Source organism: Gymnoscopelus microlampas, assembly GCF_963454915.1.
Source record: "Gymnoscopelus microlampas genome assembly, chromosome: 13".
Classification (NCBI taxonomy): Eukaryota; Metazoa; Chordata; class Actinopteri; order Myctophiformes; family Myctophidae; genus Gymnoscopelus; species Gymnoscopelus microlampas.
In genome coordinates, this window is record NC_139950.1 from 19,805,768 (window position 1) to 19,831,411 (window position 25,644).

At 41.1% G+C, this 25,644-nt stretch overlaps 2 protein-coding genes across 2 annotated transcripts; both read right to left on the reverse strand.

Moving 5' to 3' along the window:
• Positions 1-958: 958 nt before the first annotated feature.
• Positions 959-5,228, reverse strand: emx2 (empty spiracles homeobox 2). Its single transcript, XM_084075605.1, has 3 exons — positions 4,653-5,228; positions 3,323-3,507; positions 959-2,067 (listed from the first exon to the last, which is right to left on the reverse strand). Exons 1-3 carry the CDS (start codon positions 5,044-5,046, stop codon positions 1,897-1,899), a joined length of 750 nt encoding a protein of 249 aa, XP_083931731.1. The 5' UTR covers positions 5,047-5,228; the 3' UTR covers positions 959-1,896.
• A 4,147-nt stretch (positions 5,229-9,375) lies between these two features.
• eif3s10 (eukaryotic translation initiation factor 3, subunit 10 (theta)) lies at positions 9,376-24,655 on the reverse strand. Its single transcript, XM_084075480.1, has 22 exons — positions 24,502-24,655; positions 22,761-22,951; positions 22,534-22,670; positions 22,042-22,205; positions 21,409-21,608; positions 20,656-20,864; positions 20,192-20,363; positions 19,896-20,000; positions 19,706-19,804; positions 19,479-19,595; positions 18,853-19,038; positions 18,042-18,389; positions 17,217-17,321; positions 17,017-17,130; positions 16,751-16,873; positions 16,503-16,656; positions 16,213-16,397; positions 15,596-15,720; positions 14,539-14,909; positions 13,057-13,189; positions 12,554-12,795; positions 9,376-9,924 (listed from the first exon to the last, which is right to left on the reverse strand). The coding sequence occupies exons 1-22, from the start codon at positions 24,548-24,550 to the stop codon at positions 9,722-9,724; spliced, it is 3,732 nt and encodes a 1,243-aa protein (XP_083931606.1). The 5' UTR covers positions 24,551-24,655; the 3' UTR covers positions 9,376-9,721.
• Positions 24,656-25,644: the final 989 nt, after the last annotated feature.

Genomic DNA, 25,644 nt, shown 5'->3' on the forward strand with positions numbered 1-25,644 from the left:
AAATATGGAACAATGTTCTAGCAATAAATAGCTATATTAGCCTATGTCCTTTCCTGTTTATTTTTGCCAACACTATAGGCAAAAAAAAGAATCCTGCAGTATTGTTTCTGCTCAATTAAAAACAACAGCTTGCGAGCAATGCAGCCTAAAAGACAAGATTTTTAACAAAGATCCCATTTTGCGGCACATTGCAACCTTCCCTTATCGCGTCGTGAGGGGTAGTCAGATTGTACTAAATTATGTCCAGCCAAGCCCCCTTGGTTCCATGGATTAAGAGATTAAAGTGGACCACTGGGCAATGCATCCCCCTTTCCCCCTCATATTACTCGCATGATAATTGCCTAAACTGATTTGCACTTTCACAAAAGCTTGCAGGACTCTTTGTAGCTTGAGCAGAGCAGACGCTATAGCCCCTCAAAAACAAAACTAATGCCGTCCATCAGATTGGAAGACTCAATGCAATATAAAACACTAAGGACAGTGTATTTTTAATTAAATACATTCTAGAATGCCCCAGCACCATCATGACGTCCGCATAGGTATAATGCCTAGTTTATGCCCCGTCGTATGACGGTGTCGTACACCGAATATAGCCGATCTACAAGCTCACAATGCCTGTATCTACAACCCTGTGAGCTTGTAGATCAGCTATTTTCGGTAGGCATAATATAGGTTTAAATCCGAAATGATTTTGATTTTTAGTGGCAGCCAAAATGACATGCAGAGTGCAGACGTCACATAAGGACTACATTTTACTAGAAAAGCATATTGTGTCAATCGTGGCTCTTGGTAAAGAGACCGATGCCATAGTTGTTATAAAATCAAAACCCTATACTTTTACTGCGCGCAACATATTGATAAAACTTTATTGACAAAATATTGACAATTACATACTTCTTGGAAGTATACTTTGTGTTAAAATTGTAGCAAACTTAACACAAACACAAAATTATTTACATTCTGTAAAAGAGGGTTTAACAGAAACATTAAATTTTAGTATTTCTGTACATGGAATACGCTCAGTGCTTGAAGTTTTCTCGCCTCGGCTGTCAATTCTTGCAGTTAGTCCTTCGTGGCAACTTTCACGGGAGGGTCAAATCCTGACAGTATATTGAGCCAGAATAGTGGGTTGTTAAAGCTTTGGGTTAAAGGAATGTCCTGATACCTTTAAGTACTCTATCTGTGGCATGATAAACTTTTATAAAGTTTTTTTTTTCGAAATTCATTTTTTGTTGTCTTTTCTTTAATAAACACTATAACGCAGCATCGCTACTTCATTGTTTTCACAATCACTTTTACACGAGAATCATTAATTAAAGACTGCACACTGTGTAAAAAGGAAAGAATCACAACATCTCTCAGTTTGAAAATAGAGTAAAAGTTGTTTTGAGAAATAATTTGTCAAATTAAAACAGCTACTAGAAGAAAAAAAGAAAAAAACTATACCATGCAATTCAAGTTTTACAAAAAAACAGTTTTGTATTTTGGTATCTTGGGTGTACTTTTTTTTTTCTTCTCCTTCTTACTTTTTTAAACTGCAGAAGTGCAAATGTCCAATGTGAATTGGAGGGGGAAAACAATGTTGGCTGAAGGGGCGGGGGGGGGGGGGGGGGGGGGGGGTGTAGTGGTGGGTTGGTGCGTGGAAGGTGCTCAGGTAGGTGGACTGCGACACTGTCAATCACTTTATGCCAGGGCAATTTGAAACGGATTGACAGACCCACGGTATGGCGACAGCACTGCCACCAACCGGATCTCTCTCACCCTCAGCTGCCGATCTCCGTAGATTGTAAATGTGACATTGGCTTCTTTACCCTCTCACTGTCTCTCTACACAGCATCCTTATCCATGTCGTCGTCGTCCTCCTCCACGACGCTGCTGTCCCCACGTTAGAGTCTTTTAATCGTCTGAAGTGACGTCAATTTCCTCCGGGCTCTGCGATTGTTTCGTCGCCAGTCTCCAACGGTTTATGTGATGTGTCCCTTTCTTCTTCCCTTGCGACTCGGAGCCCTCCTCTTCCAACTTTTGCCGTTTGAACTTGGTCCTTCGATTCTGAAACCACACTTTTACCTGGAGAAAACGAATATTGGGGTCAGGATCGAAGTAAAATAACACGCACTGCCATGTGCGCAAAGCCATGCGTAAATAACGAAAATAAATGTGGTACATATAGCCCACAACCAGTCATAGAACAAATATAATTCAGCAAAGTATAGGCTATAGAGCCTTATAAACAAAACAAGTGGACACGTATGTTTTTGATGCAGTGACAAATGTAGGTCAGATTTGCTACAGTGAAGAACCAATTCTAGTACATTGATAAATGGAATGAATATGCTTCAGACCAATTACTATTTAAAATATATTTTTTGGCACGTTCCATTCACTGACTTTGCTCATTTTAACAATACCAGGGGGAGTATAAACAGCTAAATCGATAAACTGCCTTTTGCTGCTTTGTTACCCTCAGCCCTTTAGGCCTGTATGGCAACTTAAGGTGCATTTAATATGCCTTCACTCAGCTAATTGAAGTAGGTGATGGTTCATTTATCCCTTCAGCCCCTCTAAAGGCCCCCGTTTCGAGAGAGAGAGAGAGAGAAAAAGCCGACACTGACACGGGGACAAAAGACACTGGCCGTCCACAAGCTGATAGGCTCAAACACCTTCTTAAATATGGCAGGGGAATTCATTCAATCAGCCTTTTTCTTTGTATCGCGTATCCCATAAAATGGTTAACTGGTTAATTGCCCTCCATTTTGAATGGCAACATTCTCCCCAAAACAAAGTAATTCAACCCCTCCTGAAATTAGGTTAGATCCATACAATGACGGTGGATTTGATCCCCTGTGTTCGATTGAAAACATTCATATGCGCATCATGCTAAAAGCATGCGTATAACCCACTAGGTACCCGTATTCCTTTTAAAATTATATTCAGCACGCTCTGTGCCCCCTCCACAATAGGCATATTTGTGTAATGTGCAAAACAATGCCTTTCTTGCATTTCTTTTTAGTTCGTTTTTTAGTGCACACACTGCCACGTCAAGGAAAGCTATACACAATGTAAAAATAAACAAAAAAACAATATGGGTGCTCTCAGCCATACCTTGAACAAAGTAGTTTTTTTTTGTTAATATTCATTTTTTTTAAATACACCGAAATGACAAATGAAACTAGGCCTACATGCCCGTTGACACGTCAAGGCACAACTATAAGGCACGTTGTAGTAATATCACCAAAGTTCTATTTCACAATAAAGTGGATTAAATGTCTACATGTGTCATTTGGTGATAATAACACACGTATGAAATATAGAGGCCTCTTACCTGAGTTTCTGTGAGACTAAGGCTGTGTGCGAGCTGTTTTCGTTCGGCTCCAACCACGTAATGGTTTTTTTCGAAAGCGTGCTCAAGCCGCAGTAGTTGTGAAGGTGAAAATGCTGTCCGAATTCTTTTGGGCTTTCTGGCCAGTGCATTGTGCAAAAGGAAGCTCTCTGGACTTGTTTCATTACCTGTAAATTATCATAAAAGTGTATACGTTAGGACCTTATTATTATTATTGTATCAAGGCAACAAGACAACATTTCCATTAACCAGCCAATAAACAGCCTCGGAGCAACTTTTTCAGGCCTATTTTTAGATTGCTGTGTGTAGATCAATAAATCTTCACTGAAAACACATAAAAACAAAAATCAAAAAATAAAGTCCCGAGAGAAGATATGCTCTGCCAAATAGGCTAATACGGTCATTTATTTTAGGGGGCCGATGTTGAATGCAGATTAAATACCTTTGCGTATAGAAAATACTGACAAAGCCACCTGGATTAAATCCACCGAGTAAATGGAGGCATAACAATAGTAAAGACATCACAGGTATATTATATTATAATTAAATTAGCTCAAGGATTTCCTCAATGAACTGCAGTCATTGGTCAAATGTAAGCAGCAAATGCAAATACAACTAGCGAAAGAGGTTTACACAATAATTAGACCAAATGCTTATTATCCATTGGGCTACAGATAGCAGGCCGTTGCTTAATTTATCAGGGCATGTTGGCAAAACATGTCATTATTGGTGACAGAAATAGCCTACACAATAATGTGCAACCACAAGCAAAAATTAAATTAATTTGATTGCATTTGTTTTGACATGAAGACATAATAAAATAGTCATTTACATTAGATAATTTATCTAAATTGCCAGAAACGTGAGAATCCTCACCAACAGCGCCCAACAATTTTATATTTCATCAAAACTATTCCCAAATGTGTTCCTATTAAAAGACAATACAGTATATGCTATCTGTGTACTTAAACACGAAATGCTATGGAGGAGAATACAAAGTGTTGTATTTTTGTTATTTTGTTATTATTCGTTCAATGGTACACCGGTATCACATTTTTTGTGGTCTTGTTTTTAGTTTCGCCATAAAATGAATCAAGTTTAAACAAAGAATTAGACCAAAATTCACAATTTTGAATGAAATAAAGGTTCGTTCGTTGTGAAGATGCCGGCCTAGCAGGACAACGGCAGCCAAAATAAAATATGGGGGGAAATAAATAGGTTTGATTATATAGTTTCAGAGTTGCAATCTAATCTATAGGCTATTGTTTAAAACAATATTGGAAAACAGAATGAAATTAGTAACAAAGCTTACCTTGGAATCTGTGACCCAAGTACCTATATCTATGTATTAACCAGGGGTAGAAAGTTGAGGGATCCCTTTGCTGATGGCTCGCAAAAAGAGGGTGCGGACTGTGTGACGATGAGAGATGGTGACCAGCCAGAGCGTGTGGTGGGGGCACCGAATGCACCGGGACCCCGGGGTTTGTGGGGTGAGAGACCGCCTCGGCGAACACCAAGTCCGGATTAGAGTAGACGCCCCTGCCGCTGGAATGGAAGCCGTTCAGAAAGGGATTCATCTGGCTAGAGTTCGCATAGCTGAGAGCCGCCGGTCGGATGGGCTCCTCAGACCTCGACGCCGGCAGAGGATTATCCTTCGCTACCAGAGACTCTATAGTGAAACACCGTTTGGGTGTCGGTTGAAACATGGTTTGATAGTCAAGATTCCCCAGCTTAAGTTTAAGTGTCGCAGGCGTTCTCGCTAAAACAAATACTCCACTCCACACCCAAGAAGAAAGTTTCTCAGCAATAAATAAGTTGCGAAAAAGGCGACGGTTGGAGGAAAAAAAAGCCCCAAACGACAAAAGTGGTCGCCTACTCCAGACAATCCATAGATGTGATCGTTTTTTCCTCACCGGTTTGTGCAAGCGATTTGTTAGTTCATGAGCCTAATTAGCGCTGGAGTCCCATAAACAGCTTCCTCTGAAGCCTGTAATGGCATGGTGATGGTAGGTGATTGGTCGCTGCTGCTCGCCTAGAGGTTGAGAGGGAAGAGGCTTTAAGTGCGTCAATAGGAATAGGAATAGAGGCGGACTCCAGCAAAACGGAACGGATTCGTTCAGAACGAACCCCATGCATCTCCACAACGTTTCACACACTCAGCTGAACCAGTAGGAAAGCTACTGAAGGTACTTACGTTTGCATTTATGCCCGCCGATGAGGCCTATGACAGTTAGACTTCAAGGGGGGCATGTAGGGTTATAGGACTTAGTGGTTATTTCAAATATAAGGTGAGGTCTATACTGCATGTGTGTGTGTGTGTGTGTGTGTGTGTGTGTGTGTGTGTGTGTGTGTGTGTGTGTGTGTGTGTGTGTGTGTGTGTGTGTGCGCGCGCGCCCGCCTACACATGTGCATGTGCATGCCTGTATGCCTGTGTGCGTGCGTGCGTGCGTGCGTGCGTGCGTGCGTGTGTGTGTGTGTGTGTGTGTGCGTGCGTTGATTAAACATCTAATGAGATATTTTTAGGGTTGGCCTGAATAGCAGATATTAATTCATTAATCCAGAAGCACGATCAAACTATTATTTGCCTTCATTTATTTTAATATTTTATTTTATTTTATTTGTTTTACCCCGACCCAGCTTCGATTAGCTTGCAAATTGTGCAATTGAATACTCCATTGGCTGGGATATTTTGGTCGATATTGGTGCGACTTGGCGTTTTAATGTCAAGTAGGCTATGCAGCCAGTCAGTGAATGAATTGCCTCAAAATGTAATAATGCACATTCGATGTGTGTGTGATTGATTGATTGAATACTTTAACAGTTTGCAAAAAAAGCACAGAAAGCATAGTTCTATACAAAAGGATGCTAAAAGGATTAAACCCAAGAAAGCACTATGGCTTGTTTCCATTGGGGTTCTGTGTATTTAATTAATCGAAGAAGTGTTCATCGAATATGGGACGTTTAACACATTAATGCCAAATGTGCAGGTGTTTGGTGGAGTTGCTAGCCTACCTGTAGGCTAATCTACATGGCATATATTCTTGAAGGAGTATTGATTCAGACAACCAACACATGGGATTTAAGCTTTAGACCATTTAGTCGCCTCTATACGGTCTGGCATAAGCCTATCGTTTTTCACAGACCTCAGTTAAGGCCCTTATAAATGGATATAGGTGAGCTAAGGGGGCTTTTCCGTCATCATTTAAGCTATTGTTGAGAAATCAATAAAGATGTAGGCCTAACACTAGTCTGGGATTACAAAATGATCATATAGTCAATGTTATGGATTAATGTACACATTCTGTTCAGATAGCCCAGCAGTTCAACTCAGTTCCTACGCTGTTTAGCCTATATCCGTTAGTGGGAACTATAGGCCTGTGAGATCTGTTGTTGATTTCAAGAACGCATGCATTAATTTGCATAGATAGCCTACCATTTATTTAAATTATATAAATAATATATTTGTTATTATTGTTGTTGTATAGGTATTTAACATTAAATACATAAGGCTATTCTTGATATCTTCGGCGTTGCTGTCTAATGATGTAATAGACGTGATGTAAATAGAAGTCCCACAGATGAACAATTCATAACATCTCCAATTTGTTTCGGCCTTTAAAAATAGTAATTCAGCATTTAGCCTAACAAATAACACTGTAATAATGCGGTATCGTCCAGGTTAAAGTATCTTCGAGGAAAGATATTGAGCTAAGAAAGAATCAAAGACGTGGGTCAGTGTAGGCTATGTTTCGATATAATTTTGCAAATATCAAATGGCAGCTTTCGGTTGGCTTTAGTTATATGCCATCAATGCACCATAAATAGGGGGGAAAACATCCTACCTTATACTGACATATTAAAAATATATGTCCAAAAGCCGCTGATACAAATGATTAGGACTATTTTTGGAGAGTTCAGAGGGCTCACCTCACCTGTCAAATGTGCAAAGGCATACAGGCCAGGGGTCTTCAACAGGGGGTCCGGGACTCCTCAGAGTTACTACAGGGGGGCCACCAAATCTGTGTGTGATAGAATTTATTTTACATTAAACACTTTAATCCAGAATCCCTATTCTGAGGAGAACTTTAGCAAAAAAAATAGGCTGTGTGAGCTTGTAGATCGGCTATTTTCGGCAAAGATGTTTGGTGTAAAGGGAGAAAAAGTGCAGACCAAGTACAGAGTGAAAGGTCAAGTTTACTAAGTATTGACAGTTTAAGTGGTTAAATGTCTGAAAATGCACACTAACATGAATCCAACACTAATGACAGTGCTGTCAAACAAGTCTATGAAGACATCTATGAAATTATGAAAAAGTTTAATCTGCAACACTATTTTATACAATAGTGGTGGGGGTCCCTGCGTTGAAGACCCTTGATGTAGGCTTTAATAGCGCGAAAGGCGTAATTTCAAGGGGAAATGCTCTTTAGGGTTGAGCTTTTTCACAGCTTAAAACATATGAATCAATAAATCGACCGGTTATGCTAAATGTGTAGGTAAGTTTACTAGAGTTAATGAGTTGAGGACTGATCCAACAATGGATCCAAATGGCTAGTAGCCAACATCATAACTTTCCTTCCTGTAAATAAGTGAAGTGCAGTGATCCTGTCTTGTCAACATAGTGCTTTTACGCCATCCAGTGGACACAAGGTGAAAGTGCGATTTGAGTGGTCTTTGTAGCTAACACAGTTGAGTTAGGTACATGAGTAAAACCTAATTTCAATCATTCAACCGTTTAAACAATGTCCTATGGGTCGTCAGAATATCTTCCCTACATCACACACACATCTAGCATATATACACACACACACACACACACACACACACACACACACACACACACACACACACACATCTGTGTGTGTAAGTTAGGGTGACATTTCTATACTGGCTGTTTCAACTGATCATGTCATATCATTTTTTTATATATCATATCGTACTTCAACTCCAACTTCAAATAAAATACAAGATATACTGCAAATAATGAACACACTCACTTCAATGTGTAAATCATTTTTCAATGTCAGCAACATACTCACTGCAGACATGATCAAAACAAGAACTCAGTTAAGGAATTCCCTCATCTATAGGCTACCTATTGTTTTTGTCCAAGTTCAGCAGATGCTGATTCTCAGTTAATTTTATCAAAGCATGCCATTTGGGTCTAAAAATCTGTTGCATTATGCTGACTGGTCCCTCCAACAGTGGTTGTAACCAAATCATTGTTCTGTCCACTGCTCATGGTTGCTATATAGGTTACACAAGAATGCTACTTGATATCACATGGGCAGACCACATCAGAAATGTGGACCTCTACAGTGACGGACTAGGTAGGTTAGGGAGAGAAGGATGAGGCTGGCTGGGCAACATCAGGCACCCAGAACTTGTGGCGAGCAAACTGACAATGTGGGAGCGAACGTGAGCTAGGAGGGTAAAGCGGCACACCACCTACATACAGACACTCAGTTTATGCCGGATAGGAGGGAGTGGAGAGCAGCGATCCAAGATTCCCAAGTTGGTGCCAGGTAGTCCGGATTCTCACATCACATCACATTGGCTAAAATGAATGTCTATTCTCCGCACTAAAGTCTTCCTCTTTTTCATCTTGTTACGCCCGTCGTGTGTGTGATCATATGCAGTTATGCGCCGATAGATGAATCCATGTTTTTTTCTGTCATTGAGGCATTCATTTAGGGTCATATCAGTGTCGTTTGGACGGCACGCAAATAATGCAAAAACGTATAATTCTGCTCAAATGCAGATTAATACTGAATTTAAAAAATTTAAAGAGTAGCCTTGGTGATTGTATTTTTTTTAATACTCGAGTAAAGTATAGACATCTGAAACCTCCACTTAAGTAAAGTTAAAGTATTTGTATTTTGTTACTTCCAACCTCTGAATGTTGTTTACAAGGTAGCCATTATATTTATACAACACACGTAAAAGTTAACATGGACATTTCAAGTTATTACTAAGCTCACCTTCAGTATAAGCATCATGTTGTTTTTGAAAATAAGGATGTAAAGGACAAATGCAAGTGGTGAGCAAATTGCTTTATTAATAAAGGCTTTATCTATACACATGCAACTCCGTTTCATACAGTTGAATGCTGCAAGATAGACGTTGAATGATGATAGATAGAAGTTGAATGAAAGAATTTGAATGAAACAAGATAGAATTTGAATTAAAGATAGAAGTTGAATTTAACAAGATATAAGTTGAATGAAAGATAGAAGTTGAATGCTGCAAGATATATTGCCATTAATTCACCACTGTGGATAACTGGTTAATTGGATTTTTTTGACATTAAAGAATTTTTCCTTTTTTTGAAAACCAATTAGTCACCACATAAGCCATTCAGCGGCAGAGATGGAGGATTAGGACTCAGCGTCGGACAGTAGTCCAGCCATCATCGTCCGTCTCTTCCTTGATGACGCGACGTTCTTTGTCTTTGTCGTCGCGCCATGAGCTCTTTTCCCCGTCAGCATCAGGCTCAGGATCCTTTTCCCTGGGAGGGGGTCTTTCTCTGTCTTCTTTGCGCTCCTCGCGAGGCTTGTCATCACCAGCACGACGCCAAGTTGATCCTCCTATTTAAGACATAACACATCAGGTTGACAGGTTGGTGTCAAGCAGAACCGCAAAATAAAAGAAATAAACAATGATTGCAATTGTTATAAACCTCTTCAACCCTAGCATCCCTATTCTGGGGTGAACATTCAGCAAAAATATCAGATCTAAAAGCTCAACACGTTGTGAGCTTGTAGTGTAGCCCATGCAAATATGGTCTACCAAGTATAGTGCCCATGGGAATAAGTTCAAAATATAAGTTGTTAAGGTTATTGGGCACTATACCATTTTAACAAACTAAGGGAAAGGCATGGATTACGTCCTTGTACCTCCATGATCTTTTGTCAAACATATTGACAAGAACTAGGTTAACTTGTTTACATTACCTGTTTGGGAATGTGCTTGGAGTTCAGTTGTATTTGTTTTAGTCACCAAACACTCCTCATACAGGTCTTTGTGGTATTGCGTCGTGTCCTCCTTCACTGTAAACACTTGGTTTCTGATTTGATTCATAACTACTAGGGGTTAGTATTGTTACTATAGCTGTCAAAATTGGCCATTCCTTCTAAAAAAAAATCTTCCAAATATCTATAGTAAATCAATACAATGAGATACACAACTTGTGAAGGAGCAATGACCGGAAGTCAAATGATTACTTTCCTACGACTTGTCATACTGTTCTTATTTTGAAGTGCACCGACCGGAAGTCAAACACTTACTTTCCTAAAGCTTGGCAAACGTGCCTATTTTTTCAATGGTTATTGAAAATGACTGATCATTGAATAAATTACCTTCAGTACTGCCTGTGTTGAATCTGACAAAAGAACCGACAAGCCTTTCATACAGTAGGCTTTGGTAAGCTGCTTTCTGCATCAACTCTAGTGTCCCTATTCTTGGGCAAACATTCTGTGTTTGTTCAAGATATACATCCTGGTGCGGTTGGCAGATTCAGTCTCAGTTCAGAGGTGGAATAACTGATTGTAGCTTAGCATTACTAGCCAAGTGTTGCTAATGACAGGGCAGGTTACATTTAAAGATGGGGAAGTGGCAAACATTAACAAATGATGATTTTGACAATGGAAATGTCTCCTAACAGTCAAATATTTCCATCAATGAACATGGACTTCTCTGTCAGCCCTGAGAGGTCCCCAGAGGCAGGCAACGTAACAACTTAAGTTTGTTTACCTCTAATGGCACTATCCATATAATAATACATAAATAAAACAAAGGTTTGGTTGTAAATATCACCAAAATGTTCAAACCGTAAATAATACCATTCATGCCAGTCCTAATTTTAGAGTAGCTCACCAGTAGACATACATGCAAGTTACTGGTGTATAAAATAATGCAATTGCATCCCAGGCTTTTTGTGATGTCCATATTGTCCATATTGTAGTATCAGTATACATTTAATATACGATTTAGCCCCAGTGTCAGTAGTCAAACAGATTTGAAATTAAAATCACACCCTGTGTGAAGGTAGCGGCGCCTTTGATACATTTTGTCATCGATATGTGTTTATAGCCATGTGTCACGTGAAGCTTGACCAATCACTTTGTTGACGCACCTGACCAATCAGAACATTGACGCACACGGACAAAGTCAGGTATAGAGCGGCTAGCGCCGCTAAAAAAAAAAGGTTGGTACAGAAGATTCCACAAACTCAAGAGTATCCCAGTATAACACTACTGACAACAATTACAAGGTAATTAGTGACATCTAGTGGCTGTGAGGAAAACACCACCTTGATCAACATCAGGATAGGATCTTTTCTAGACTGAGAGACACTTCTGACACAACATGGTGGCCTATTTATGCTAGAAAAAGGAAGGGAAGTCCGCACACTTAATCTCCCAGTAGAAAATGTAATGAAGTTACACATAGCCTATTTATGCTTACATACAATTTGATTGTGATATTTTTTCAAAGGTGTATGTGTAGGTGAATGTCGAAGGTAACTGCTACAGGTGTCTTCACTTTGTGCTGGCTTGAACATGCAGCTCTTTCTATTAGAAGCTACAGAAGAGATGACGCACATGTAAAGAGATAAGTTGCTTTGTATGTTAAGATATCTTAACTAGAGAAACTTTGAGCACGCTTCAATCGTATACAAGGGTCAGAGCTGAACTGCCTTTAATCTATCCGAAGCCGTGATATTCATTTTAACTTTATCCTGTTGGATTCATCAAACATAATCGTATGTATAAAATATCCAATGTTGCTGGTCACCACAAAATCTATAATATTAATATCAAAACAAGAGCCACTTTAAGGGGGAACAACTTTGAATTCTACATATAAACACGTTTAACAAAAGCCTTTGATCCGCAATGGTAGCCGATATAATTGTGCTGATGAAAACATTTCCAAACCGGTCTCATTTTCATGGTCGAACCGGACCGAAGCAGTTATACCGACTTTGGTTACCCACTATATTCTGTGACTGGGGGGGGTTACACTTTTCTTCTAATAAAAGCAATAGTACTGAGAAAGCTGGCTTCACTGCGTTCAAGTCGGCAACTGACATCAGCTGACATTGTTGAAATGTCCAAGGCTCGTGACGATAAATGAGATCATATTGAGAAGAAATATCAAGAGGGTGAATTTCTCCACACAAATTGTGAGTTGCAGAGAGCAGGCTTTGCTTACCTTCTTCTTGCTCTCTGGGTGGGGCTCTAATCTCGCGCTCATCACGGCGCACAACATCACGACTTTCACCGCGGCGATCATCGCGGGGACGTGGAGGATCATCGCGGGGACGGGGCACGTCACGGCGCTCGTCACGGTCGGTGTCTTCGCGCTTCGGAGGACGCCAGCTGTTGGCGTCCTCCTTCTCTGTGCCGCCTCCTCCTCTTCTCCACACACTGGGCTTCTCCACAGCGGGCTCCTCTCTGAAAAGATTAAACAAGTCCCCAACCCAAAATTTAAAAACGACTAACAAATTTACACGTGAAGACCATCTCAATAGATTATGAGTCTCTGCTAAATAGTAACTGCAGATGGCGCTGTCTGGTCAGTATTGGCTGTTGCCATAGCAGAGATATAATCCCACAAGCAAATAAAGAAAATAAACAAAAACAGGATAAAGAAAATAAAAAATTGTGATCAATCATGCCATCAGAAGAAGAGTGGTAAAACATCTTTTTAAAAACCTTGGCGGTGGGCGACGCTCTCTGGGTCTCTCCTCTCCCTCTTCTTCGTCATCCTCACCAGCGCCACGGGGAGGGCCCCAACTTTCCTCTCGGGCCTTCTCTCTTTCACGCCAACCACCACCTGCTGTAGGAACTACAAAAATTCTTGATACTTTAACACGAAGAAGAATAACGATCATAACGAAACACTCCCAAAATGTTATCTGCCTCATGATGATGCTATTTATACCATGCAGTTTTATGCATTGGCCTTAACCCATTAAGACCTGGAACTGTCTCATTTTTAGATTTGAGCTAAAAAACATTATTTTACACTTTGGGCTATTCAAAAATAGCAGTAGCACGGCACCGAGTGCAGCGCTACGAGCTTGTAGATCTGCTATTTTTGAAAAATCGTGAAAATGTGTGCAAATCTTTGAATACATATAATTTTAAAGCGAACATTTTTAACTCAAATCTTTGCTTCTGGGGGTCCCTGGAACAACATATTTTGATGGGGGTCCACGGCCAAATACATATAATTTTGGGGGTCCTTGTCATGAAAAAGATTGAGCACCACTGATATAGAAACATACGTTTTTCAGAAAACTGTTGAGATTTAGGAGACATGTAGAATCGGCTTCAGGTCTCAATGGGCTAAGTCTTTTTTCTTGGGGGGGGGGGGGTTATGCCTTTATTAGAGATACAGTAGATTGAGACAGGAAACAGGGAGAGAGTGTCGGGGAGCGACAAGCAGCAAATCCGCCGCAAATCCGGACACGCTGTCAGGCATCAAAGCCTACTGTATGTGGTACACACCGTATCGGTGCCCCCTTGGCCTCTCTTACAATATTCTTTCCACCTGGATTCCTTGGATCATGGCGCCATATAGACTGCACCCATTTCCGCCTCACAAGATCTTAGGCCATTTTGCATATTCCACATCCAAAACTCACACATTGCTACACATTACCTCTGGAATCGTGTGATAAACATGCAATATACAGATTTTTGGTATTACAATCTGATTGGCTACAATTGCCATTACTTTGCGGGTAGGGCCTGTTTTACAAAGAATGCCAAAAAACATAATCGCATCATCCAATCAACCCCACACACATTAATGGGCCTCTAAAAAGGGAATTCTACCTAGACCCGTAGCAGGCACCACACATGCTACAACTGTTTGTTGCAGAAACATGATTTCTTTCACCAAATTAGGAATAAATGATCTTGGGTGTTATGTGACAATGACAACAGAGTTTTGATATCCCACACCGTTTGCCTGTCTTTTGACGTCCAAAATTAGCATCTTAAGCGGCCTCTATAGAGTAAACCTCTGAAAGCACTTTCACTTCTGCCCATAGCAGGTGCCACAAATGCAAAAAGTTGCAACGTATGTTGTCTAAATGTTATTTCCAAAGCCCTGGCTAGGGCTGAGATGGCGGAGATATGGCGGTGCACAGAGCACTGCTCCAATTTGTGGTCTTAGTATGTACATACCAGCTTTACCAATAGGCTTCCAGGGCTTGGCGTCATCGGCACCACGACGAGGTCCGTCATCCACACCTCTCCTGGCAACTCTGTCATCATCTGCACCCCTCCTGGGACCCCAGTCGTCATCAGCCCCACGTCTGGCGGCCCTCGGCTCGTCCATGGCTCTACGGGGCGCTCTGTCCTCATCGAACCTGCGTCGGGGGGGACCGCGGTCATCGTCAAAGCCACTGCGCCTGGGACGCTCTTCGTCAGCTCCGCGCCATGTGGGTTTGTCGTCATCGAAATCCCGACGGGGCGGGGGGGCTCTGTCATCTCCTCCCCTGCGCCTGAAGGGTGGATCTTCTTTCTCGTCCTCGCGGCCCTCCTGTCTCCGTTCCCTGGGAAATTAGCCAGAAAGTGTTATAGGCCTTTCTGTACAGCCACACTGACTGACAGATTACAGACACTCCCAGCATTTTTAACAGTTGTGAGTTTTTAACAACCAAATTTATATTTTATTATTTTACTTAAAATAGTGAAAATAGCCAATCTACAAGCTCAAGACCCATTGTGAGCTGTTAATCTGTTATTTTTTTTAAAAGTTACGAAAGCGTTTTTAGAACATTTTTGCAATTCTTTTAAGGATTTTAGAAGGGTTTCAACTATAAGGACATGCCCAAAACAGAGATGCTAGGTTGAAAGTGGTTAAAAAGCAAAAGGGCAATTGAGAGTTACGACACTCCCATAGACTTCCACTGTAAATGGAGAATGTGGAAGTAACTCTTGCCACAGCCTCGTGAGTCAATCTCGCTTCGCGGCCAATAGTTCCAAACACTACTGTGTAGTTCCAAATAAATGCTGAAGCCCATTCGGTTTTAGCATCAGTTTCCAAGACATGCGTGCTACATGAACCACGTGATCACATGGAGGCGAGATCAGCGTGTGTCGTAACTCCCTCTTTCAACGGGTCTGGTGTATACCAACAATCCACTACTTAAAATCTGTCAAAATGTTACATTTCGGAATTTACTCACCGATTGGAGGGGGTGCATCAGAAATTTAAAGAGAATTCAGAGTTGCATACCTGTCACCTCCAACAGGACGACGCCATTCTGAATCATCATCGGTCTTCTTCCTCCATCCTCCTCCTCCTCCTCCTCCACCACCACCACCACCACCCTCCTCCTTCTCAGACCTCTCAGACCACTCCTGAAAGGGGTAAATAATTCAACAGTCTTGAGACATCGAGGCCCTCGTGGCAAATCAGGTAAAAGTAATTTTGACGCCCGAAAGGGTCTTGAAAGCCTGTCTATTTTGATGCAATTTGAATGATTTATTTTTAATAACCTGCAAAAGTAATCTAGCATATTAAACATTAGCTAATGTCAAGTTGTTATGTTTCTAAATTAGGAATGTCTGACCTTTGGCCTTGCCCCTCCATATCACATTTACAGTACAATGTGCATGTCATTTCATGTGCATGGAGTTAAATAACAGCAGAAATCCTGCGATAGAAAACAGATCAACCACATGAACCCTAGCGTTCCTATTCTGGGCATAATTCTAGAACAATTATGAATATAGGGGACATAAAATAGCTGATCTACAAGCTCACACCATGTCACACTGCGATGTGTTGAGCTTGTAGATATTTGCTGCACAACAAAGTATAAAGAATTTAAGTGGTTACGTGACACGCACCGGTTTGGCTGGTTTCTCTTCCGGGGCCTTCCTCTCCTCTTCACGACGGCGTTCGCGCTCCTCGATCTCCTGCTGACGGGCACGCTGCTTGCGCTCCTGCTCCTCAAGCTTAGCTAGGCGCTCCTGGTACTCCCTCTCCTCCTCCTCGCGCTGCTCCTGCTCAACGCGCTCCCGTTCCTCGCGCTCTGCAACGCAATTGCCATTTTAAGTGGATATCCCAAAGTCTATTCAAAACAGAATGACACCATCCAGTGAATTGTGAAGTACAAGGTCACGTTGCCACGTGTTACCTTTCTTGAGTGATTCCTCATGGATACGCTGGGCATCTTCCTCTTTCTGGCGGTAGTAGTTGTTACGCCTGTCCTCTTTGCGTTGCCTCTTCCTTTCCTCCATGCGCTTCTTCCTCTCCTCAACCAAGCGCTCCTGGAATGCTGACAGTTTTTCCTTTAAAAAAAAAAGAGATAGGAGGATTTTAAAATTCAAACCAATACTACCATGATAAACATTCTTCAAAGTAGTGGGTCTCTATTGGTCTTACCTCATAAATGAAGCTACGGGCTGCTGTTATTGTGGACACAAAGTTCTCTTTGTCCTCCATCATCCTGGACATGCGTTTCTTGTGCTCCAGAGCCTTCTCACGCTCCACCTTCATGTTGCTGATCTGTAACAATCAAACAGCACCGGACACTGATGATCACGTTCTTCTTCATAGTCATGAGGCATCCTTGATTTATGAAATGTTCGTTTCAAAATGTGTTAGTTGTATGTATATAAACGGCCCGTTTATTTGTGGTGCTGCCTTACCCTCTCCTCCTCCTGCAGCTCCCACAGTTCCATATCCTTGATACGCTGCTCCTCATAGGCCTTTTTGATGAGGGGAATCTCCTCGAGGCGTTTCGCTCGCTCAAAGTAGTCGATCTGAAAGATATCCACAACACAGAGGTTAGTCCAAAGGCTACATCTAAACCACCTAGGGTAATGGATGTGATGCTTGTCTGAAATACCTTCTTCTCCTGGTTCTTTAGACGTTCCTGAAGTTCCTTCTTTTCCTTCTCCAACTGCTCCACCTGTTTGGCCATGATGAAGTCTGGGTCCAGCTCCTCCAAGTCCTGTGCAAAATAAACGTATATTAAATATTAGTCTCACCTTGAAACATTTGGTAACAAAGCCCAATTTCAATAGCCTAAGGACTAATGTGATCAGCTTTAGAATCCATCATCAATTTAACTATGACAGCAATCTTGAACGTTTTTCAGGCCAAGAGATGAAGCAGTGTCCCCCACTACATAATTGGAAAAACTGTGTTGCGAATTAAATATTTTCATAGATTTCATAGATGAAAGACTTTTGACAGACAAACATCAGTGTTGTATACATTTTGTTTGTGATATTTAGCCACTCAATACTGGTTCCGTCTACACCAAACCTCTTCACTGAAAATAATAGATCTACAAGCTTGTAGATCAGCTATTTTCTACGGCCCAGAATAGGTTTTAGTGGTTAATGAAAAAGAAAACCCTGTTGAAGACCTACAATCTATGACATTATTTCATAATATGAAATTAAGCCATTTAGACCTGAGGCCGATTCTAAATACTGACCTACGTTTTCTGAAATGTTGCTATATACTGTACATAACAGGAACCCCAAAAGGGGTTCCCGTCCTGAAAGGTAGTTATAATATGGAACAAAGTCAAGCATTCAAATACTAAATAATAGACAACAGACATTTAAAAATGCGACTAAAACCATTACTAAAATTTAATTTCTTTGATAAATATTCTATCCACTGAGAATTCAATTGATCGTTTGATGCAAGGCATCAGTACCTCAATGTCAATATCTTTGAAGGCCTTGGCTCCCAGTTCGGTCTTCTTTATCTGCTCAAGCCGCTCGCGCACCGTCTTCTTCTTGATCTGCTCGTGCTCCTGCATGATGCGCTCCTTCTCACGCTCCTTGGCCTCCAGGCGCAGGCGATCCTCCTCTGCCTTGCGGACCTTCTGCAACTCAGCCTCGCGCTGCTCCAGCTCCTCCTTCTCTCGCGCGATGTTCAGGCTCTCCAGGCGCTCCTTGCGCTCCTCAATGGTCTGCCTGCGGGCCAGAATGCGCTGGTGCTCCTTGCGGCCATTTTTCAGGTAGGCAGCAATTGCCAACTGGTGCTGCTCCTCGCGCTCTTGCTGAAAAACGGACAAACAGATGGAAGCATGATGAAAACATGGCTGGACAGAGGTGTCATACATAAACAATAGACATACATTCGGAGTTTACCTGTGCTTGTGTCATACATAATATACAAAATATACACCAGTATTCAGAGTTCATCTGTGCTTGGGTCTGTGAGTAGAAATGTAATGTTTTTCCTGTGTCTGCAAAAGTCATCTCCAAATGTGGGCACGGTAGCCACATCAGAGCCGCATTGACTTCCATTACACAATTTAAGTAAAATATATATTTTTTTAAAGTATAAAACATGCAAGAAAATAAATTAGTTGAGGTACTTCTATGACATTTGACGCTGATTGGTCCAGCAGTTTGTGAAATTGGCTCTGATACACAGATCAACCATCTTATAGACGGCTATACTGCTGCAGAGCCCTGCCGTAAAAAAAAAAACAGAAATTCCATGACGGCTGTGCTCACCAGGATGGATGCAGGTTTGATGACTTCGATGGCCTTGGCCAGAGAAGAGGACATGGCAGTCAGCTGGTTCCTGATTTGCTCTGAGGGCATGTTCTGCAGGAACGGACCGACTGGGGAGTCTTCTTTAGCCGAGTAATTCAGGTCCGAACCAAAACTCAAGGTACGAGAGCTATGGTCAATTCGAACCTACAGGGGAAAAAAAATAAATAGAAATTGTTACGGCAAACATCTTAATAGCCCAACATTGCTGGCTTTTTACTGTGATGAACTGTAGTTGTTGAACTTATCTAAATGTTGACCGCAATATTCATCATATATATATATATATATATATATATATATATATATATATATATATATATATATATATATATATATATATATATATATATATATATATATAAATTGTCTTAAGGGAGGACCGGCCGCCCTCAACACTACGATTCAGACATATTGGTTGGATCGGCAGTTTGTTAAACCTCTAGTTTAACAAATGCCTGAAAGCTCCATTATACCTTGTTGCGTGCCGAAAATAGTAGATAAGATAGATAGATATGATAGTAGATATGATATTTTCGGCGTGCGAAAGCAGCACGTGACCAAGCATATATGAGCCCTGATCTTACCTGCAGATCACAGTGTCGGGCAGCGTCCACAATGGAGCGCTCCAGCTGGAAGGCATCCACGAATGGAACCAGGGTGGCCAGACGGTTGAACTCGATGCTCGTATAGATCTGAGCAACCTAATAATGTAACAAGATCACATATATTATTACCTCCTTCTAAAAATGGTTAAAAAAAAAGGTCAGGCTTATTAAATGTTATAAGAAAAATTCAAGTGAAGACAAGTCACCTGTTGTAGGAGCCGAAGGATGGTGTTACTCTGCAGGTTGGGGACATACTGCTGGAGGTCAGATTCCTTCTCTGCTTGGTCTCTCACCCAGTCCAACACCTGTGAGGAATGGGCTCTGATTAATACGTATCTGCACTGTAAAATCCTGAGTGTTCATTTTAACTGAGTGTACAAATGCAGACTCGTTTACCTTGGTCACTCTCCCGCTCAGCTTCAGTGGGTGGAATTCTACCTCCAGCCAGTTGTAAAGTTCCTTCACGTCAGGTACGATGTACTGCAGCAAGTTAAATCTCACCTAAAATAACAAAGGACACACCAGAGAAATCTGTCAACACAGCACACCCCTGACACATACACCTGCAGTGGGTGCTTTAGAAGCTTTCAGTGAAACGGTCAAATATTACATAGAAATGAATGTTTAAATAAATAAATTAGTAAAAACAAAAAGAATATTAAGCTTGTTGGTGTGTGGTGTATATAATCTACCATGTCATTGATGAGACTCTGGCGTGTTGGTGGAGTTTGCAGGCCAAGCAGGGTGGCCAGTCTGCGGTGTTTCTCCACAATGATGCCGTCCATGTCTAGGAGACGGGCGATGTCAGTGCGCTCAGGGGTGATGGGGATGGAGAGTGTGGCCAACAGGACCCTGGTGGACATTCTGTCAGTTGCAAACGGAGAGAAACCATTAGTTTATACAGTACATTACCTGCATAGTAGGGCTGTCAATGGATCTCAGAAATTACATTCGGATTAGTCTTAAAAATGTAACAAATGTTGATTAAATTCAATTATTACTATCATCATTATTACATTTTGCATAGTCACCGGTTATTCAAGGGCCAATTATTTATTTGCTATATAAATGCATCATGTACCATTAATATCTGACCTACCGTACATCACAGCCACACAGTGTTAAACTGTCATTAAGGTTATGATGAAGGGCTCACCTTTGCATCTCCTCCTGGGTGAGATTCTTGCGCATCTCCCTGGAGAGATGGTAGAGTCGGTGGAGGGTGCAGGCATGGAAAAGAGCATTCCCAGACTTCCAGAACACAGTAGACACTTTGTTGTAGTAGTTGGCCATCAGCTGGGGTTTGGGAGGCTTCTTGGAGAGGGCAAATAAGCCATGGATGTCCTCAACGGCCTTGAAGGCTTCCTGGACAGACACATTCAAAAGTAATATTGATTCAGTGATTCTGTGACATCAATATCATGCATATGATAGTGCTTTCTCTGTAGCAGCCCGACACTATAGAATAGTCTCCCTGAAACTATCAGATCAACTGAGTTCATTGACACTTTTCAAACGTTCTGTTGCATATCAGACTAAGAAACCGATTTTGTTTTATCACCCCTCATTATGAACAAAAGTAAATTGTACTCTCATGTACCTGTACACAAGAACTTGTGTGTAAGCAATCTTTGTGTTGTCTATTTAATAATGTATAGATGTTTTGAAGGTGTTGTAAGTATGTGCACGTTTTGAAGGTGCATGTGTGACATGCTATACAGTTGTCGTATTGTTTTTATTGTCAAAACTTGACCTTGCATGCGTCTATCCATCAATCACGTGCTGCAGTCAGAACTTGTCTTGCTCACACTCAGAAATTGTCTTGCATGTCATCTCTGCTTTATAACTCTGTCTGGTCTCCATTCACAAAACAAGACACTGTTGGATATTACAGTTAAGACAGACCAACCTGCCAGAGCTCCATGGCTATGGCACTGTCTAGCTGCACCAGGCGCGTCTCCAAGTGCATGGACTGACTCTCGGGGTTATTCAGGTTAATTGCTGTGCTCTGGTTGTGGTGGCGCTGGATCTGACCAAGGTGCATGCGCAGGTTGTCACAGAGCTTACGGAACTCAGCCTTGCGGGTGTACTGAAGGCAGAACTTGAAAGCTGCAGAAAACACAAACAGCTGCGTCAGGAAAGTGAACAATGTATAATTTGTAAAAATGTGTACTTGATTATTTTTTTGAAAAATTACAGTGTTTGAATTAAGTAACATTAGTGAAAGTTGTTGAAAGTTACAGTGTTTGAATGAAGTAGCATTAGTTCAAGCTGTATTTAAATAATGCAAGATCACTGATTGGGACAATTGTGAAAATTCATACTAAATCAATTATTTGAAATATTATTTTGTATTTATATTATATAACATAGCAACTGATTATACTTACGTAATATTTTCTTTTCCAAGTGTCTGTACAAACATGTACATTGTTGTTGCAACTAATTGGCTACTCAGTTCTTAACATGTAGCAAACATTCATTTAAACACAGTAATACAATGAATATGGATAGAAAACGGCATGAAGCATTATGTCCGTACCTTGTTGGGCAATGTCATGGTAAAGGCGCTCCACCTTGGAGTTGTTACGCAGCAGGTCCAGGCATTGGCGATAGGACTCCCACAGGAACTTCACCCAGGGAGTGAGAAGCAGGCGGTCGGTACGATCCTGAGTGTCCTCTCCACTCACAGCACTCAGAAGCACACTTTAAAAAAATATTCAAACAGCAAGCTTAATGTCAACGTCTGTCAAGACCAAATTCAAACAGCAAGCTTAATGTCAACAGCTGAGACCAGATTAAACTATGAAAACCCTCTTTTCAGATCATGATGAGGAGAATGAGCATTTAGGAGCTTCTAAGTTTAATATTGCCCACACCCAGGGTCAATCACCCATCTACATCAATTGGTCCATTCTAAACCTACATTGTGTTAATGATGGTTCAACAAGAGATGTGGAAATATTGTTTGACACAAAATGAACAAATGTTTTTTAATTAAATTTAAAATGTTTTCAAATATGACAAATGTCACCTCTCTGGTGTCTGGATGTTGTCCAGATCCTCTATGTCGAGGACCATCTGCTGAGACTCTCCTTTGGCGGTCTCAGTCTTCTCCTCAGCCAGCTTGAGGTAAGCCCTGACCACATCCTCAAGGGATTTGATGTTCACCTATTAAGACAAGGCTTAAAATGTAAACACTGGAGTCTGGAAAGTAAGTAAAACACCTGATTTGTGTCAAAAAATAGTTCTTTAACATACCTGTTGGCAAATGTTCTTGTACTGGTAGAGCCCCTCTTTGGCCAGGTGGCTTTTGCGCAGATCCACGCAGAGCTCCAGGTACTTGAGCATAATGGGCTCGTGGATCTTCTGCCATGTTCGATGCTTCTTGCTCTTGATGACATCGTACAGGACATCCAAAGCTGGCTGCTTCTTGCCAACCTCCAAGAATTCTGATGAAGCATTAGAATTGATTGATTGAATACTTTATTAACAGTTTGAAAAAAATGCACAGAGGTACAGTTCCATACATAAGGATGCTAAAAGGATAAACCCAAGAAAGCACTATGGCTTGTTTCCATTGGGGTCCTGTGTATTCAATTCATAAAGACAAACAATAATATGCAAAAACATCATGGTGCATATAAACGAGTAGTAATCATTAAGGAAAATATGTACAGTAAACCGTTGGGGGTGGGGCATTTCTGGTGATAAGCTTAGACTTTTTTCAGGGGCCAGTAAGAATTGCAGCCACCTGTAAGTGCTCTTTTAGAGCGGTTTTGAAGGAGAGTAACTAAGGAGTCACACTTTTTTAATGACAGTTGGTACTAGGGCATTCCACATTTTGGTAGCATAACAGTAGAGCGAATTTAACCCTTGTTTGAGCTGAATCTGGGTTGAACAAGATTTGTGGAGCTCCTTCTGGTGTTGTGCTTGTGAGCATCTTTAACGTTTGAAGTAGTTTGACAGGTACATCGGTGTCTTTGTGGTGTAGTGTATCTTGTAGACCAGGCCCATTGCAAGTTGCTGTACTCTACTCTGTCCCATCTACCCTGAGCCATCCAACCCTAGCATAATGAGCAGGGGTTAGATGAGTTGTAGCCTTGTAGGTGTAAGGCCAAGCAGTAGCCTGACCAGTTTGTTTTGGGAAGTCTGGAGCCTTCTTCGTAAGGCCTTTGTGGTGCTATGGTACCATGAGGTGCATGCATAGTCAAAAGTAACATTGAATGAGTGCTCCAGCTAGAGTCCTCAATGTATTCCTCCTAACCAGAGGAGAGATTCTTTACAAAAATCTTGTTCTTTAGTAGCCCATTTGGAACCTCACCCTCCACGATAGATCCGAGATATAGTTCTTTGGTTGACTTTTATGGATTACTTTGGTTGCCATTTTTTTCACTGGAAAGATATTCCTCTAAAATACAATCCAGGTAGGTAATTTCCTCTTAACTTGTAATAACATTGAATGAATGACAAAAACATTACTTGTCGTTACTATTCCCATGTTATTATCAAAGCCTCCAGTGGTTGAACCTGACGTCAACCCCATTGTCATTACATTGGCCACACTTGTCAGTGCATCCATCCATCCATATGTTTAACCTAGCTGATTAAGGCCCACCACCAGTGCCACATTCACATGACATTCATGGCAAATAAATAGAACATCTTGTCAAGTAGCAACATCTACCATCAACACTTTGGACACTTTGATAGCCGTTGTTCCGACACCTGAAAGCATCGTCAGCAGATGTTACTAAATCGCACCCATATGAACTTAGGACGGCTGGCCCACTAAAGAGGACACGAGACCGGCCTAGCCAGACAGTGACTGCGTGCAATATGGCCTCCCCGCCATTCCAACGGGACTTAGCGTTTAGCTTGTTAGCTTAGCATTAGCTTGTTAGCTGCAGAGGCGGCACGTCAACCGGGGAGCTTCTTTTTTTATAGCTTAGACTGCCCTCTTATTCCTTGACGTCTTGGTGAAATAGACGTCTGTACTCACCGTTTGCTCGCTTGAGAGCATTTTCGGGCCGTTGAAAGTATGCCGGCATGGTGGTTTACGCGTGTAATGAATGCAGTGAATGCACTCGACCAGCCGGGCAGTGGAGGCAACGGACACACGGTGCTGAGAAAGGATGGAGGAAAAACCTCGTGAGAACGAGACAAGCGGCCTATTCCGGGTTGCCAGGTACCGAGCATATTATCCCCCTTCCCCCCACTAGGCTATACTGCTGTACTTTATCATGATGAGGTAGGGCAAAAGTACAAAAGTATTGGAATAAAAAGGTACTTAAGGTACCACAAGTAGAAAGTAGTCATTATGCAGAATGACTGTCCCATTTCACAAGTTTTTAAATGTATAAAATATATACAAATCTTTTAAAAATATAATAATATATATCTACAATATATATTGTAGATCGGATATTTTCAAATGACCAAAATATATATAGGGCTGAAGTGGTTAACATATGTTTTGTAATATTAATAAAAATCTACAAAGTAACTAGTACCTAGTAAAAAACTAGTAAAAAAATACCTCAAAATGTTACTTAAGTAGCCATACAGTACTTGAGTACTTAGTTACTTACACCACTGTAATCAGTGACCAGTAAGGCATTATCCCTAGACAACAACAATGCAAAATGGACCAATTTAGAATGTTTATGTTGTGAAAAGTGTGAAAAGTTCTGTTGCCACTGGCCTAGGGAACAACAATGTTGTCACATGAGGTTTAGCTCGGTTAAGCTTTCAAAAGTTCTATAGATGTTAATCTACAACTTAAATGGTCTGTTTGTAGGTGTGGGAAAGGCTATGATGTCCATTTAAGTTTAAAAGAAATAAGGAAAATCTAATATTGAATAAAAACATTTCTAAACTGATATAATAGATTAAATAATAGTTGATGAAATTGAGGTCTCCTCAAGGGGGTTTCTACAAACCTGGCAGTTCTATGGGGAACAACCACACAAAGTTCCCGTATGTTCTCTTCTGAAGGTGCATTCAATGTCCCGTCTCAACCTGGTAATTATTGTGACTGCGGTGAGATCTTAAAACAAAACGTGTGGATCAAATTGTTAGAATATTGGTTAATTTGCTAATTTAAATCCAATCGGTTTAGAGGAGTCTTCAACGTTTTTCAGGC

Bases quoted from the DNA above. Each gene is read 5' to 3' on its own strand.
- emx2 (XM_084075605.1), bottom strand. From the start codon at position 5,046: ATGTTTCAACCGACACCCAAACGGTGTTTCACTATAGAGTCTCTGGTA. The intron at 3,508-4,652 runs GTAAGCTTTGTT...GATAATTTACAG, and splicing joins CTTGGGTCACAGATTCCAAG to GTAATGAAACAAGTCCAGAG. The intron at 2,068-3,322 runs GTAAGAGGCCTC...CGTTTTCTCCAG, and splicing joins TTAGTCTCACAGAAACTCAG to GTAAAAGTGTGGTTTCAGAA.
- eif3s10 (XM_084075480.1), bottom strand. From the start codon at position 24,550: ATGCCGGCATACTTTCAACGGCCCGAAAATGCTCTCAAGCGAGCAAAC. The intron at 20,865-21,408 runs GTTGGTCTGTCT...GTGTCTGTCCAG, and splicing joins TAGCCATGGAGCTCTGGCAG to GAAGCCTTCAAGGCCGTTGA. The intron at 15,721-16,212 runs GTGCGTGTCACG...TACCCCTTTCAG, and splicing joins AAGAGAAACCAGCCAAACCG to GAGTGGTCTGAGAGGTCTGA.